Raw genomic sequence first — 18,831 nt, 5'->3', positions numbered from 1 at the left:
GGGGGGGGAGGAACAGCAAACTGTTTAGAATGTTGGAGGCAGGACTCAGGCAAAGCAGCCAGTGGATAGGGAGACCCTCTGAATGACAGATCAGAGAGCGAACTGATTTTGGAGCGTGTTGGAATGTTCAGGGGAGTCCATGACCAAAATAGAATTATATATACTGGAGGATTACAAAACTAATTACACTATTATATTAATTCCCATGCCCTAGGTAATTTTTGGCAAACAAGTCTGTCTAGATTTGGCAAACAAATCTAGAGCCTGTCCCACATGAAGCAGGGTATGGCCGCACCTTTCTGTGAAGCATGAAAGATGTTTAAAATAGTCCAGCTTCTATAAAATGCAGGAATGGACTCTGTGGATCCATTCTGCTAAGGGACATACTTTCTCCTGATAAAAGAGACTCTTCTGCAAGAAGCTCCTTCAGTCAAAGGAAAATTTATTTACTTCACTTACTTTACTGCTTTTTTCAGTGAGACTCAAGGTGGATTACAAAATTAGAAAAACAATGCAATAAACTAAAAAATGCCTCCTCTAGTGAAATGAATCCATTGGATCTGACCCACAGAGCACTGTGAATGCATTCAAATAGGGAAAAAGTAGCATTCATTTTTAAAAGTCTCCAAATCATATCCTGTAAAAGTCCAATACACAAAATCATATTTAAATTATCCTCTCTTAGGTTGAAATCTTCAAACAGATTCTCATAAACATGCACTGTAGAACTCTGCAGAAGCAATCAAAGAGCCTGGCTTCCAACAGAACAATGCTAAGTACTGCAGGACTTCATCAAAAACGGGTCAGGTCCCTGAAGTCACAGAATCTTCTGAGCTCAGTCTTTGACCTCAGTGGATCACCTCATCAGTAGAGGCCAGTATCTATGCACAATAATGTCTGGCTTGCAGGCCAAGTTCTTTTAAAAAGTACTGGTACTGCAGATATAAGACTCTAACACTACTACTACTACTACTACTACTACTACTACTTCCTCTTCCTCCTCCTCTGTTCTTAGACCAAGGTCTTGAACAACAAAACTGAAAGGAAAACTTAAACAGACCTGTCTAAAAACACCTCCCTTTGAAACTTCTCTGCAGCCTCTAGAAATCGAGCAACAAAATAAGTACATTTAGAATCAGAATTCTCTAAGAGGAACTGAACCTTTTGCTCTAAGGTTGCGAAAGAAAACACAGTCCATGTATTAAGACAAGGCATAATCCATTTTCGCCTAAACTGGAGCACATAAGGGCTTTGCAGGAAAATATGTGCAAGAGAGTCCACTGACTGGAGGAAACAGGGACATAACTGATCCGAAAAGGGGATCCTTAGCAGATGACCCAACAATACCACTGAACAGGGGGGGTTAAATTGTGCATGCATAAAGATCCTACATAATTTTGGGCTAACCAAGGATTCTAAGTAGGAAGGGAGTTTACTCTTAGGTGGGGGGCCCAAAGCAAGTGGAGAGCACGTCCTCCTAGCATCAAAATGGGTATAGCTCTTATCTCTGGCATCAATTTATTTATTATTTTATTTTTAGCCCTCCCCTGCACACAGGCTCAGGGTGGGTTACAAAATGATTAAAGGTTAGTGGAAAGGAGGGCCAATATTAAAACCTTTACATAAAAAGAGGTACATGTATTTATTAATAATATCAAATTAAAACATAACACTAGGGCTTCTTCTTCTTCTGATAATGGCAGTAGTTGGAATAAATTTGAAAATATGAGTTTTAGGAAAATGAAAATAGATTTGCATTCAGGAGCTTTATGTGACTACTTGAGAGATAAGATTATACCTAGAGGGTTAAGGATTAGAAAGCAACCAGGTATGTTTCCAGATAATTTAGAGTTTAAGGAAAAATGGTATGCTATTTTAAACAAGTGTTCCTATGATTTAATGGCCCTTCTAATAGAGACAGCTAAGGCTGAGAGCTTTAAATTGCAGCAGGAGATAGAAATTCAGAATATGGAACTTAAAAAAACCTTAAGTGAGAAATCTTTTTTGGAAAAACTATCTTTGTTGGAGAACAATATAGATAAGGAATTTACAGGCATCAAGGAGATTAAATTAAAGAAATTTCAAAGGGATCTCAGAGACTATGAGGAGGGTAAGGTGTATGAGTGGAATAATAACTATAGGAAAAATGGTAAAAGAAAGTCAGTCTCCTTTAACACCACTATTAACACAAGTTCAGAGCAGGAGAGGAGTGATTTTGGTGATGAGGTCCCTTCAAACAGTTATGGTAGGTGGACTTCTAGTAAACCTGGTACCTCAATACTTACTTCTTCTAGTCATAAACGTTTTTTAGACCAAGAGAACAGGGTACAGGACAAACAGGAGTCCAGGATATTCCACAGGAAGAAAATACAGAAGACAAACAGGTAGTGAATCTCTCCAGCAGACAGTTTACAGAATTGGAAATTTCTGTTTTGAAAAAAGGCCTTTCATTTGTCCCCACTCCAAAACATGATAATTTCAGACTTATGGTGGAGATGCAAAAGTTTTTTCGAAAGATTAGGCTAGCTGATTATTTTAAGAATAATACTGAACAGACAACTGGACAGCTAGCTAAGTTTAAACCTAAATCCACCTTTAATCCACCTTCTCTAAACCCTAGAGTTATAACATTTCAAGATGTAGTTATGGAGGATATTAATAAAATGTACGATACTAAGGGTGAAATTTGGCATAATTTAAGTAGAACAGAAAGGAATTCTTTGGATTATTTAAAGAGCCTAGAGGATGTTGTCTTTAAGCCAGCAGATAAGGGTGGGGCTGTGGTCATTTGGGACAAAGCTGACTATATTATGGAGGCTGAGAGGCAATTGTCTAACACCTTTCACTATAGTATAAGTAAGGAGGACCCTACCCAGAGGATTAAAAAGGAGATTGTTATGATGCTAGATGAGGCCCTACTAGCAGGTTATGTATGCAGATCCACCTATGAGTTCCTATTACAATCTGAGAGTAGAATTCCACAATTTTATCTTCTACCCAAAATCCATAAAGGGGTACAGCCAGTTCCTGGCAGACCCATAGTTTCGGGATGTGGGTCCATTTTGGAACCACTAGCTAGCTATCTAGATGAATTTTTAAAACCCTTTGTCCCTAAGACTAGAACATATCTTAGGGACACTATGGACTTCCTGGGGCATATTAATAAGATCAGGATGGAATATGAAGATATGTTGTTTGTAACCCTTGATGTGGTATCATTGTATACGAACATACCGCAGAGTGAAGCATTGGAAGTCCTTGAAAGTACATTGGACATGAGGGAGGGAGATTTCAGTCCTCCCACTTTCTTTTTGTGCCATATGGCTGAGATTTGCCTTAAAAGAAATTATTTTCAATTTCAAAAGAATTTTTTTTGGCAAGTTTCTGGAACTGCTATGGGTTGTAAATTTGCACCTGAGCTGGCTAATCTTTTTATGGACAGATTTGAAAATCAATACATTTTGAATGCTGATAATGTTTTTGCTGATAACATCATTTTGTTTAAGAGGTTTTTGGACGACATTTTTCTTCTCTGGAAGGGGTCAGTTCAACATCTATTAGAATTCAAAGAGTTTATTAATGGCCTTCATGAAACTATCAAATTTGAAATGAAATATCATTGTAAGGAGATTCATTTCCTAGATGTCACCATTAGAAGGATGGGTAATATGATTCAAACTAGTACTTACAGAAAGCCCACAGATGCCAATTCCTTCTTATCTAGTGATAGCTTCCATCCCCCACACCTTAAAAAGAATTTACCCTATTCTCAATTGTTAAGACTCAGGAGAAATTGCAGCCAGTATTCTGATTTTATTGAGCAGGCTAATGTATTAATGGGCCAATTTAAAAACAAAGGTTACTCCTCTAGAGTCATTAAGCAGGCTTTCTACAAAGCAAAAAACATCAACAGATCCTCACTTTTAACACCCAAGACAAAGCAAGGCCAGTCTGATAAAAGACTCATTATTCCTTTAACATATGATGGTAGGTCTACTCAGGTTGCTAACATTATTAGACAGCACTGGCACTTACTGTCTAACATTCCTGTGTGTAAATCTGCTCCTCTCTTTGCTTACCGTAGAGCTAGGAACTTGAAAGATATGTTGGTTAGAAGTAGTTTGCAATCATCTCTAACACTACAAAGGGGAGTAGATGGTCGAGGCTTGCCAGCTGGCAATTTTGCTTGTGGTGGGTGTCAGGTCTGTGAGTTGATGCTATGCACTAATTACTGTTATGACTTAGATAAAAAAAGAAAGTACTCTATTAGGTCATTTTTTAACTGTAATTCAAAGGGTTTAATCTATTGCATAATCTGTCAATGTCAAAAGAAATACATTGGATGCACATCAAGGCCATTGCGGACTAGAATAACTGAACACAGAAGTTGCATCAGACGGGACAGGAAGAATGCACCCTTGACAGAGCACTTTAAGATGGCAGGACACAGTGATAAGGATTTTGCCTTCTTTGCTCTCGAGTATGTTCGGCCGAGTGGCCACCAACAGATGATCCAACAGCTGAAAAAAAGAGAATTATACTGGATACATACTCTTAAAACTGCAACCCCATACGGCCTGAATGAGCATGTTGACTGGTGTGCAATCTAATCTTGTTGTTATAGCACGTATCTTTATATATGGACTGTTTAAATTTGTATTGTTTCTTTATCCCTTAATGGTATACTCGATGTGTAAGGTGCAATCACATGACCAGATTACCTTACTATAAAGCTCCAGCATTTTAAAATTTATCCACACTGCTTTTTACTTGTGAATATTGTGGCAACCCACTCAAAGAAGGTTATTTGTGGACCATAGGTAACTATTTTATAATTATTACTAGCATTGTGCACTTTTGGCTTTTAAATTGCTTGATATACTGATTTTCATTTTATTCCTTAGGTGGATTTTATAATCACTGGGCTAGTGATTGCACTAAAAAGGTTTCATGTGCATATTTATCCTGTGCCTGGTTATTTTATTTCTGAAGTAAGTTTGTAACACATTCATTGATTGGTTGTATAGATTTCAAAAATATTTTTTATTGGTTGTAAAATATGTGTGTTTAATCTTCTATTTTTTATCTTTACAGCAATTTACTTTATGGTCCTTGTTGAATTTATAGTTTGTATGTATTCCTGATTGTGTTTTTATGAATGTAACTATTTACCATCTAGCCACACTTGTATGACCTCTGAGGAAGGCCGATTCGGCCGAAACGCGTCAGGTCAACTCTTTTAGCCCTAGTTATGGTTATTTTTTATATATATTGGTTATAATTGGGCCCCTATATATGTTTTAATTTGATATTATTAATAAATACATGTACCTCTTTTTATGTAAAGGTTTTAATATTGGCCCTCCTTTCCACTAACCTTTGTTTGGTTTTGGAGTTCTTTGTTAGGTTTAGTTTCTTTCCCTTTTTTGTTCTTACAAAATGATTAAAACATACAACATAATTAAGCTATATACAACATTAAAAACTATAAAATTATTAATTATGAAGTATTACTAAAACATTGCTAAAACACTTGATGGTGTCTGCTGTGCAACTGAATTAGAGTCCTGAGGAATTCTAATTGAGGGTAACCATAGATGGAACAATGAGGAGGAGATTGGATTCATACCTTGCCCTTCACTCCCCGAAGGAGTCTCAGAGCGGCTTACAATCTCCTTTTCCTTCCCCTCCCCACAACAGAGGTAGGTGGAGCTGAGAGAGCTCTCTCAAGGACTGCTCTTGACAGCTCTGAGAGAACTGTGACTGACCCAGGCACACCAGCAGCTGCATGTGGAGGAGTGGGGAAGCAAACCCGGTTCTCCCAGATTAGAGACTGCGCTCCTAACCACCACACCAAACTGGCTCTCAAAAGGAGCAAATGGGTGAGTGAGAAAGTCAGCCATGATTGAATAAATCAGTTTAGTCACGTATTTATTACATTGATTAACCAAGGAAGAAAAAAAATCTTCCACCTTAAGATTTATAAGAGATAACTTCTGTTCAAAAAGCAGGAGCCAGAGAGCCTTATAAGAGTCCCTGAGGGTTAGGCTTACCAAACGACCCCAGGGGTCTCAAAAATAGATGAAACCAAAAATTAAAGGCACGTACTTAGGCACAGGCTTCAATAAAGCTAAGACAAAGGGTCAATGATGAAATGCACCTAAGGAACCCTCCAGTTACCCAAAGGAACAAAGACTGTACTCTATTTATAGAGTTTTACAACAGAAATCCATATAAGGACACCGTACAAAAGTTGTGAAATTACCAGTGAGTTAAAAACTCTAATATAGTCGCTGGGATATACTGTGCCCCATTTGAAAAAAAGAAATGCAAAATTGCCTTCAAAATAGATTTTGGAGTATCCAGTTGTTTATGACATCTCCAGGACAGGGTAGACTGAAATAAAATACCCAGATACCTAGGAGGAAACCTGGGAGATCTTACACTCATTAACTATCCATGTCTCTTTTTTGGTCAAAGGGCAAGGCACAATCTTTATAATTTTAGTTTTAGTAAAATTGATAGTTCCTCATGCAGACAGTAGTATGGAATCTTTTCAAGGTCCAAAGAAGACCGATCCAGGTTCGGGAAGGTAAAACTGAATTGTCTGCATATAATACGACAGGTACTGAGATGTCCAGTAATTTAGGCGAGTACAGAGAAGGATCCATTTAAAAACCTGGCAAAACAGACAAATACAGGCTAAACAAAGATGGTGCTAGAAGGCGACCCTGTCAAACCCCCTGAATGATGGGGAAGAGAGCAGTTAAATGACCCTCGTTATCACACCACAGTATAGAGATTTTTAACTGACCACAGCAATCTCTTGTCTATAGTGGTTTGTTTCAATTTAGCCCATAGATGGCTTTTAGATATAGAATCAAATGCATATGAAAGGTCTATGAAAGCTGCATATATAAAGCTCTTCCTTGAAATGGCATACTTACAAATCAAGTGGGATAGCACATAACAATGATCAAGGGTACTATATCCCTTACAAAATCCCACCTGTTCTGGGCCAATGGTCTTTGAATCAGCCATCTAAGACTTAAGTCTGCTCAACAAAAATGATGTGTAGACCTTACCCACAACTGACAACAAATAGGTTGATAGTTCTTAGGGTTGTCTTTATCTCCAGCTTTATGGAGTGGGACAATTATACTAGAATACCATTCAGGGGGAATCACACCAGTAGAGTTTACTCTAGTAAAAAGATCAGCCAAAAGTGGCACCCATCAGCCCATGTTGTAATAATAAAATTCTGCTGGAACACCATCAGGGCCTGTGGCCTTTTGAGCATGGAGTCCCTGAATAAGGTTTGCTAATGGTTGCCATTCTGGGAGATCGAGACAATGAGGCCATCTAGGTTGTCATAATTTTTCGACTTTGAATACAAGGGTCAAAAACACAATATCCAAGTCTGAGAACTAACAACATGAGAAAAACCACCTCTGGTTTTTTAAAAAGAGGAGACAATCAACCGGAATCTAGAGGGCTCCTTATACCAGGCAGCCTTGATTCGCTACTGCCAGGATCTCATTCTGGCAGCAGCTTTCTTTTCCTTCACAATTCACTAATAAGCACCCTTAGCAGCCTGGATATCTTTCACCGAACTATCGGTCAGAAACTGTCTCATAAGTCGCAATTTATGGGGTATCTGATGTTTAGATGCCCTACAAGCACCATAAAACCAACTATTTCTTGGAACTGCTTTACAAACATATGGCTTAAGTAAAAATGGATAGAAAATTTCCATCAATCTTGAAAAAAGACCAATCCCCTTCCTATGATCAGTGGTACTCATTATCAATGTATAAAGAGTCTGACATTCTTTTAAGTCCAAGACTGCATTCAAAAGGTAACCTAAGGATAGGGACCAGAGAGTGGCTCTCAAACCCTTCCTTCATGTTTCCAAATAATCGATTGGACCTTTTGCTAGATAAAGAGGACTAGATAGGTAGAGATTAGTCATCAGGGGCAAATGATCACCTCCTCTAAGAATTCACCAACCCTAAAGTCAATGTTAAAATGGAGAGCAGCAAAATTGACTAAACAATAATCTATGTTACTATATCCTCTTGTAGAGATAAAAGTAAACTCTCCACGGGGATCAAGACCCAACCATCCATTTAATATTACTAGACCAAACTGAATAACCACCTTGAATAACAGAATCCCTGCTTGATTTAGTCTTCTGATCTCTAGTTCTTCTTTCGAAACACCCCAGTAAATTAAGGTCGGTAGGTAACTCTGGGATTTTAACAATGAGAAACGCATCCGAGGGCCCCCCATAGCATTAAAATCCCCTCCTAAGAAAAATTTAGCTCTAGGAAATTTTATTAAAAGTCCTTCCAAGTAGGCAGTATAATTCTGCCCAGTTAGAATAGAGAGCTTGTGCTGAGCTAACTGGTGGAATATAGACACAGATAAATACAAAGAACAGATCATTAATACTTAAAAGAACTGGTAGGGCCAAGGACAACTGAGAGTTGATTTCTAAAACCTTGGTGTCAAGGGCAGTAGCTACTAAACACGCCAGTCCCTACAGTGGCTGGATGCACAATGATCTTATATCTAGACAAGTGGAATGGATGCTGCTCCCAAGTTTTCTGTACAGGGATCACCTCTAAATCCAACAAGTGATTTACACATCATTGCCCAGAAATAGAATGAATATTTGCATAAACCATTAAAAGGCCTATGTAATACACACAAGCTATAGGTAGGTTAAACATCAAAAAACAAGAGCATGCTGGAACAACAAAGAGAGTGCCACTAAACAGCAGTTAGAATAATATACAATTATTCTTTACAAGGTTATATGAAATCATAAACTTACTGTCATCAAATACCCCAGCATTAGCCAGCAGTAGAGTGATGATTTTGGGGTCCTTTTCAAGCTGCATAACATGTTTGCTTTCATTTGATAGAAGAGTGCACACATTAATAGCGAAGTCCACTTCATTTGGGAGTCCAGATAACAGGGAAAGCACCAGTTTATTATAGTCATTTGGTGAATTAAAGTCCATAGATAGCCCATAACTTTGTCGAAGAAAATCTGTTTATGAAAGCAAGAGCACACCATTAGTAACACTGCAGCTTCAAGTCTTGGGCCATTCTGCCCATGAGAATTTCTCTACTTTGCCAAAGTATACCTGACACACTGTGCTGCTGGTAATTATAGGAAGATGGAATTGCACCTATAGGAAGTTGTGGCTTTGGATTGCCCGGTTGTACCTCATCATCATCCTCTCCAAAGTGATGTACTTTCTCGTACTTTTCTAAATAACTGAAAAGAACAGCAAAGATCATTCGTACACACAACTGCATGCTGTATTACAATGTCACAAGAAACTGCAACTTACTTTCATGTTAAAAGCTTATTGAAGGAGTCTTTAAAATTTTGGTTCATGACTTTTTATCTGATATACTGAATTAATAGTTTTCTACAGTACTAGGTTTTGGTTTGGAAGATGCTATCCCATTAAGAAACACAGACTCTTCAGAAGGATTTTATATATGCTGTTTAACTGCATTCGATTTTCACTGCATTGCAGGTCAATCAATCTAATTATAAACCTTTCGTTAAAAAACTTCACTGTAGTATTCACTTTTAATAGACACACCTAGAGATTGAGTGTGTTAACTACATCCTTCACAGACACTCATAGCCACATCCTTAACTTACGTAGTGATATTCAAGGTCAAGGGGAATTAATCACAGACATGAATAAAATCTTCATTATTTCAGTCATCCCGACTTAACTGTTTGATCTGACTGTATAAATCATGTACAAGCAGCACTAAAAACAATGCCTACTTCCAACATAAGGTATTTTTTCTTTTAAAAAATATCAACACAAATCCCAAACAACCTAACCAACAAACATAGGATTAGTTCAGGTTACTCTCTAAATCATGGGCTGGGGGATCAGGAATATTTCCTGAACTTTCCCTTTCACCTTTGATGCAGTTTCCCTCTACAGGTAGTCAGTGTTCCCTCTAAGCTGAGTTAGTGTGAGCTAGCTCACAGTTTTTTAGCCTCCAGCTCACACATTTTTGTCTTAGCTCAGGAAGGATGGCTCCAGAGCAAACTAATTGATGCAGCAGCCAAACTGCTCGCTCACAACTTTAATGGCAGTAGCTCACAAAGTAGAATTTTTGCTCAGAAGACTCCACACCTTAGAGGGAACATTGCGAGGTAGTTAGTCATAATTTTTAAATTAACTTCAAGTCATGGTTTCAGATCATGGAGACTTGGCACAAACTATAGCTCACCTAACTCAGATGTCATAGCACGCTATGGAAACCCCATAGTAAGAGGGAGAATCAGTGAGCCAAGGAAGAGGGAGGAGAGAAATGGAATGGGGAGCATACAAGCCCATGACACATTCCCAGTCCAAACTTGGCATCTGAAGTGGACAATATAGTCGGTACCCTCCAAATGGTTCTGAGGGAAAATAAAGCCAACCTCAGCAGAAAAGTCTTGCAGGTTGTGGAACAGCCTTAAGGTGCAATCCTATGCATATTTACATTGTAATAGATACACACTTATGTCTCAGTAAGCAAACATAGGATCAGATTCCAAGGGTCAAAAAAGCCTCGCAGACTTAAAAAAAATGCATGGGGGGGAGAGTAGTCTTTTGAGGCCTAAGGGCTTTCTTCCTAAAACAAAGCCTGAAGTTTTAATTGTGGCCAAAGGGATTCAAGGAACCAGCACAAATTCTAGAGCACTGCATAACATTTCCAAAGATTCAAAAAGACAAATTATCACATTCTATACCAACTGAAACTTCAAGAGCTCTATCACACTGTATGTGAACATAGTACCACCTGCACAAAAATTAATCCCTTGCAAAAAACTGGAAAGTTAGCCTCGGCTGCAGTAGACAGAAAAAGAAGTTCTATATTGACTATATAGATTACCAGATTTATTGTATACTACTGTCTTCTGTATCAGATTTTTTCATGCAAGCTATGACACAGCAAATATGTTACAATGCCACAATGTTCTTTATATGTCCCTCCCAAATGGATGTTTTCACGGTGGAAACCCAGATCCCCCCCACCCCCAGTTCTCATTCTTCTTGCATTTCCCACAGAAGTGGTGGGGCTGAGGGAAGGCATGACGGTTGTTTCTGAAAGCTTTTTGTCCTACTGTAACACCTTTTCTCTCATGAGCTGCCCCAACACTCTACGTCCTGGCTATGCGACTGTTCAGATGTGTGGCAGTGATATAAGCCACCCTTTTCTCTTTTGCTCCTCCACTTGCTTCCAAGGCTGGGAGGTCTTCTCCCCTCAATTTGGCATGCACAAGGCAGCCCAGTTGCTTCCCAATCCACATGCCAGCCCTCTTCCCTTCCCTGCTGGCTCTGTCCCTTTATCAGCTACCTGCTGCTCCATGCACCTGCTCTCATCAACCCCCCTCACGGTTGCCATTTGAAAAAATGCAAAGCTGGTTGGTGCAGCAGTGCCAGTGCCAGTGCCAGCAGTTCAGCTCCATCCCCCCCCATGTAGTGGCTTCTCCAATCCTCACTGAGCTGTGGTCAGTGGGGTCAGGAGGGGAAAAAACACCACCAAAAACTCCTCTTTCTGTGCTTTCACTTCCATTCCCCTCACACTATTTTAACTTAGCCTTAGCCTCACCCTTTAGCCATTTCCTATTTCTTGACAGCTTCAGCCACACACACACCTCAATACATGCAGTTGCTCACATCCTCAAGCAGCCTCCTGCCTTCCCTCCCTCACACCAGTTGCTTGTGGGCCAGATAAAAGTCCTGAATGGACTAGATCCGGCCCCTGGGCCTTATGTTTGACACCCCAGTGTCAGACTTGAATCTGGAATTCCCGCTGTCATGGAAGCTTGCTGGATGGCCTTGGGCCAATCACCCAGCATGTTCAAATCCCCACTCTGCCACTGAAACTTGCTGGGTGACTGGCCCAAGGTCATACAGGAAATTTCCATTATAAAGTAGGGATTCAGATATGGGTCTCCCAGTTACTAGTCTACCACTTTAACCACTACATTACAGTTTCTCACACTACCTATGAAAGGCAAGAAAGAAAAAAACGGTGTCGGCTATTCAGGAAACATGACCCTCAATAGGGCTTTATTTGCCCTCAGTGATGGCATGATGCAGTAGAGTGATGATTTTGAAGAAATAAAATTATGTAATGCTTTAGATTAAGCTAACTAGAATATTTTAAAAATGTTTTATTGCACTTATAATATTGAGGAGTTATTCTGATATGGCTGTTTTATTTTAGGAACCAGCCTGTTAACGGGAAAATGGAAACACACTGGGCTTGTGTTCACATAATGCTCAAAATCTGTCGGCCACCCCACAGCAGTATAAATTCCATCCACTAGACATGGTCTTGGCATATTTAAAACAGTAAATCCACATTTTAACTTACAAGCAGGTTATCAAAATAAAACTATTACTACATAATAACATGTATTAACACACACAACAAATTCACCATAAATCCTTAACAGCAGCTTTCTTATCAACCATTTTACCTCCCAGAGCCTTGCAAATACTGTAGATTTTCACCAGCCTATACTAAAAATAAACTGGCCAGGAGTGCCATCTTCATCAAGAATGTCACAGGCAAGAGTGCCACTGAGAAGGGCTTGCTCCTCACTGCTACTTGCCTAGCCTCAGATAGTGGAACCCATGCTTGTTCAGATGACCTTAAAGCACATGGAGTAACATTCTGGGGGAACAAACATGCCTTCAGAACTATGGCCCCAGGTTATTTAAGAATTCAAAGGCCACAAATACTACTATAAATTGTGCCCAGACTGGGTGTCAAAGCAGTTGTCTGAACATCAATGTGGTATGCTCCATCCAGAGAGCTCTTATTTATTTTTATTTTATTTCTTATATTTATAATCCGCCCTCCCCGCAAGCAGGCTCAGGGTGGCTCACACTGCCTGGCTCAATGCCAGATTCATATATAACACATTTAAACTTAAAACAGTATTAAAACATTTAAAAGCATTTAAACAATCAACATTTGAATAAAATGTACTCTGTAGTTGTTCACCAAGATGGCATAGTATATCATGTAGCTCCACAGCTACTGGCTCACAGTGGTTTGACTCTGCCTCACTAAAGCCAGCCTCTACCCCAGATATTAGTGGTGGTTGTTGGTGGTAATGAGGGCGGCTCCTAGTTAAAAGCCTGGTGGAAGAGCTCCGTCTTGCAGGCCCTGCGGAACTGCATAAGATCCCACAGGGCCCTGATCTCTTCCGGGAGCTCATCACTGAGAAGGCCCTGGCTCTAGTGGCCACGAGCCTGGCCTCCCTGGGGTATGGAATGACTAGTCGATGTTGCGTCACCGACAGTAGTGCTCGCTAGGGTATATAGGTCTCTCAGGTATGGGTCTGGCCATATAGGGCTTTAAAGGTAAGTTTACACTGCTTTCTACATTTGAGTCCAGTGCCACCTTGGAGACCAACATGATTTTCAGGGTATAAGCTCTTGAGAGTCAAAGCTCTCTTCATCAGATGCTGATGAAGCTTTGACTCTCAAAGCTTGTACCCTGAAAATCTCATTGTTCTCTAAAGTGTTACTGTACTTGAAACTAGCTCTTCTTCTGAAGACCAACACGGCTGTCCTCTGAAACTCACTGCATTTTACAAGAGATTAAATTTCAGAACAGTGGTCACAGACATCCCCACAAAAAGAACATAGCAGTAGTTCAGGCTAAAAGTTACCCAAGTGCATTGTATGGTGACTGATGGTTAGTGCTAAGTAAGTTAAGTATGTTAAGACTGGTCAGGGCACAAGCCATTTAGCTTTAACAGCTAAATCCATTGGGAGGAAAGTTGGGGAAATTTGCACCAGGCAGGAGAAAGGCTATGCAAGACACTATGCATTCCCAAGGCCTTCTTCAATTCCTTAAGTATGATTAAAATAGAATTTAAACTGATCAGAAATAATAATTTAATCACTCAGATGTTTAGGGATCTTTCCAGAGTCCTGTATATTTGAATGAGAAAACACAGACACAGCTTATGCCATAAAACAAACTGTTCCACATCACTTCATATTTTTAGAGAAGGAAAAATATGAAAAGGATGCATATCTGATGCTTAGATATGAAGCTCCAAAATGCTTCCTGATTGTAAAGGAAAACAAGATTATATGGGAAGCAGTTAACCATTTATGCAGAGGAATTAAGGAAACCAAGTTTTAACTGTCTTTGAATTAGCATTAGTAACTGATATCTTTGCAGACCTGCTCCCTCACAGAACTAGAAGCCACAAACTTATTAACTTTTCCTGGGCAGATGATGGTTAAGCATATTTCTCATTTGTCCCTAGGCTATGCCACGACTACATTCACATTTTATTAAGTTTATCTTCACACAATGCACAATTAATTTATGACACCAATTGCCACAAGGTGTATTAACAGCCACTAGCTTAGATGCCTTTAAAGAGGCCATGATGGAATTGATTCTTTCATGTTCAGTTCAGATCCAGTAATACCACAGAATACCAGCTGCAACAGCAATGAAGGGCACTTGAACATGCTCTGCTGTGGGGCATTTAGCTGGCCATTGGGCGAGGCAGAATATGGGACTGGATGGGCCTCTGATCTGTTCCTGCAAAGCTCTTCTTAAGCTTAGATTCTGCACAGATTTTTTTTGAAAAAGGCATTAACTACCTTTTGGTTGACTGACTCAAGTTTAAGAAATTTACAGATTTACAAAACTCCATATTTGTCTCTGTAATACTGGAAAAATACACAAAAACTTGCAACATAATGAATAGAATCGATCACTTTTCTATTACAAGGAAAAGCTTTCCTTAATATTTCATTTTAATTTCCTATAATAGTAAAACACAATCAAAATACCATCAAAAAATGAGTGTATAGCCCAGTTAAAATTTACTTGCACCACCTGATTAAAGTTTTAGTTGATTACTCTGCCACATTATAGTTCAACACTCTAATGTTGATACAAATAACCTTTACATCTAAAAATGTTCATGCTATTTTATGGTAATGCAAATGTCTTTCTTTGCACTTCTATTATGGCACAGTATCAAATCAGAAGCTTATCAAACATCACTTGGCCAGCAAAACTAATCAATATGGGTTTGCACAGGAGCAGAAGTATGGTACCCCTATGGCAATTCTTCATACAAAGATGTTGATAGCTATCACGTCACCACTCTAAAAATATCAACTACTAACAACAATTTGAAATGTGGGGCTTAAAGGGAAAGATTTAGAGTCATATTCTGAAACAAAATAGTTATATATGTGTAAGCGTGTATAATACCACTCCACTCAGTCTGATGTCTGACACCTTCCTGCAGCCTAAGGAGAGTTGTTCCAACTTAAGTGGCTCTTCCACTGAAGAATCGTTTGGCTGGGAAAAAGCATCATATCATTAGCTTTTAAGCAATCAGAGGTATTATTGTTTAAAGTTTACATTGTACATATGCTGAACCCAGATGTTATGGCCCAGGTTCCACAGAACTTCTTTAATGGACGCCAAAAGAAAAAATACTAAAAGTGATCTTGGGCATGGTAATGAAAGGCAATAAAAATACAAAGAATAAGCACATTTTAATTGCTGGAGATCAAAGCTGACTTTGTGAAGAAAAAATAAGATCTTCCATTGCATATTAACAACCAGCCTTCATGGATTCTGAGCAAGAGGAATTCTGAAATTCTACTTTTACAGAGAGAAATACATGGCAAAAATTCACACATCTTGTAGTATTTATATGAAAAGCAATGGTACATTAAATTAAGAATCCACAGAATACTGCTGGCCAGTGTTCTATAAATTTGAATTTGTAAAACTCTCCAATTCTCACTTAACATGGATGCCATTACAGTATTTACTCAAATGCAAGTTTTTTTAAAGGTATGCCATCAAAAGGGGGGCATCATCTTAAATTTGCAAAAAAGTTAACAGTTATGTCCAATACTAAAAATCTTTTTGTGTATAACATGGAGGGCATCTTCCATTCAGGGCCGTCTTCCTATTGAATAAATATGGTAATAGCATACCAGCTATAGGGAAAAGGGGTTTTGTAAACTTTTCTGTAAATCCGGAGAGTTGTTGAAAAATCTGCCTTTAGCACAGTTGACAACACTGATTCAATAAAAAGTAAAAACATCCACAAATAGTTTTTAGTATGGATGTATGTTAGCATTACTGTTGGCTGTATAATGCTAGCATAATAAATCAAAACAATATTTCATGTACTTAATTTAATGTTTAAGAGTTCAGTTTCAATGACAAGCAGCCACCCTCCCCCTATACTACTGGAGGGAACGCTGAGAGGAAGAAATGAATTGGCTCAAGCTAGTCTTGTCCCTGGAAGAAAAAATGGGTTGCACTATCTTACCATATGGAAAAGCAGAAGTGGCTCCTCAGAAACTACATTATCTTGGATCCTAAAACTGTGTACAGATCGGGATGTTTTGCCACTCCCCCACTTACCACTGGTGCTCCTTGCACCCTTTCCCCAAGCTGCTCCTGAAGGTCACAGAAACAATGTGGGGTGTGGCACCAGAAGCTTCAGTAGGAATCTATCCCATTTCTCGTTTTTAGGATCCAAACCATCTCTTCAATACTTTTTTCCCTGTGATGCTTTGAAACCAGTGCCAAGCCTTCTGGGGTTCTTAAAATCTTACCGCTACCAGCTTCCAACGGACTTAATAGCAAATGTTGGAACTAAAACTTTTGCAAAGACTGGAATATGACAACAACCCAAACTTGAAAGACAGCTGGCAAATCTTACTCATGACATTAATTTAAAAAACAACAACACTATAGGTCAGCCATTGGTAGGGCTTGGGCAGTGTCATCTGGTTCTCTGGCACCAAACTGAGACAGAAAAGAGGTATACAGGTACACAGCATCTGTGAAAATGAGGCTTGGTAGCAAACCTTAGGGGGAATCAGGTTTTGCTCATACACACACCATCTCCTTGATATAACAGCTCTCTTGCAAAATCAAGTTTCTGACTGGGGCCTTTGCTTCATCTAATACCTAAAGAATGGTTGTATTTTACTGACTGAAAAAACAGCTTGGCAATTGTTAAGTCTGGCAGAGTAAATTACACTTCATGCAGAAGTATAATTTACCTGTTGGATTTACAGTGAAGGTTGGTAGAAGTAGTTAAAACGGGGAAGAAAAAATGAACAGTCTCTAATTTCTTCACAGTCCACTCAGGTAGCTTAAAGCATAAGTGGCCAGCCAAATCCAAATTTAACAGATTCTTTCCCCATGACCAGCAAAGGAGAAGTAACCTTGTAAATGTTCTTTACATTGTCCGAACTAGGTTGAAGTTAATACCCCTTTGACACAAACTAAGAAAACATGCCTGTGTTGTTACTGTTTTTGAGCCTTATAATTTTTTCTATTTCTTAATTCCATTCTATCTCACAACTCCATATTTCCTAATACAGAGAACTTCCAGTTTTTGCTACTTTATCAACATCCCTTCAAATCTATAAAACTGAATGCTTTTAAAGACTGAAACCTTTTAACCTGTAACAATAAGAAAAAAGTGAAATCCTATGCAGAATTAATCTACACCCATTGATATATTGGAATAATCTCATAGGATCACACTTAAAGTCACTTAAGCATTTACTGTTTAGAAAATGCTGCTCTCTACTGGAATACATGCAGAATTGCGGCATCTGCTTTAATCATAATACACAAAATTAATACAGGTGATGCATGATTCCCTAGACCAGAGGTATCAAGGATAAAAATACGTTTCTTTCAATTACAGTTTTAAAGGCTTGTCATATTTTTGGCTTCCTTTTCCTACTCAAATGAGCTAGGAAAGATTAAGGTAACTTTCTCATAATGGATGCAACTACTCACACTCCCTAAACACCATATATTCTTGCTTTCTTTATAGAGAAAATGTTTCTAAAATGTTAAAGGCAAGGACACCTCACACACAATATCCAGTTGCTAAAATTAGAATACCCCCTCATGGATCACTGCCCTGTCATGGAGAGGGGGCTTGTGTGGTTTGATGAGGCTGTGGGCTATGCCGTGGAGGGCCACCCAAGATGGACAGACCACAGCAGAGAACTCAGACCAAGTGTGATCCCCTGGAGAAGGAAATGGCAACCCACTCCAGTATTTTTGCCAAGAAAACCCCATGGACAGTATCAAAAGGCTAAAAGATATGACGCCGGAAGATGAGCCCCTCAGGTCGGAAGGTGTCTAATATCCTACTGGGCAGGGCTCTTTTTGTAGAAAAAGCCCAGTAGGAACTCATTAGCATAATAGGCCACACCCGACAGCAGAAACTCATTAGCATATTAGGCCACACCCCTGACAGCACAGCTCATTAGCCCATTAGGCCACACCCCCATGTTACCAAAAGTGTGGTCATCCAACCACACCCACCTTTTGCTTCTTATTCTGTTTACCTTCTTTGTTGTCAAAACCCAGGGCTTTTTTTTGTAGCAGGAACTCCTTTGCATGATAGGCCACACACCCCTAATGTAGCCAATCCTAATGAGTTTCTGCTGTTGGGTGTGGCCTATTATGCTAATGAGTTCCTGCTGGGCATGGCCAACTCAGGAGCCAGCCGGAACTCCGTTCCTGTGCGTTCCTGCCCAAAAATAGCCCTGCTACTGGGGAAGAGCAGATAGCAAGTACAATTAACCCCAGAAAGAGTGAAGCGGCTGGGCCAAAGCCGAAAGGAAGCTCAGTTGTGGATGTGTCTGATGGTGAAAGGAAAGTCCGATGCTGCAAAGAACAATACTGCATAGGAACCTGGAATGTAAGATCTATGAATTAAGGTAAGCTTGACGTGGTCAA

At 39.3% G+C, this 18,831-nt stretch overlaps 1 protein-coding gene across 1 annotated transcript in view; it reads right to left on the bottom strand.

The window, feature by feature from the left end:
- ARID2 (AT-rich interaction domain 2) overlaps positions 1 to 18,831 on the bottom strand; it is a 164,179-nt gene that overhangs the window by 65,780 nt on the left and 79,568 nt on the right. The window contains exons 4-5 of the mRNA XM_015409772.1: positions 9,156 to 9,289; positions 8,840 to 9,058 (exon numbers count right to left, since the gene is read on the bottom strand). Coding sequence (XP_015265258.1) covers positions 8,840 to 9,058; positions 9,156 to 9,289 — 353 coding nt within the window. The remainder of the gene's footprint in view (positions 1 to 8,839; positions 9,059 to 9,155; positions 9,290 to 18,831) is intronic.

Source organism: Gekko japonicus, unplaced genomic scaffold (assembly GCF_001447785.1).
Source record: "Gekko japonicus isolate JY-2015 unplaced genomic scaffold, Gekko_japonicus_V1.1 scaffold4, whole genome shotgun sequence".
Classification (NCBI taxonomy): Eukaryota; Metazoa; Chordata; class Lepidosauria; order Squamata; family Gekkonidae; genus Gekko; species Gekko japonicus.
This window is presented reverse-complemented; position numbering and strand designations above follow the sequence as displayed.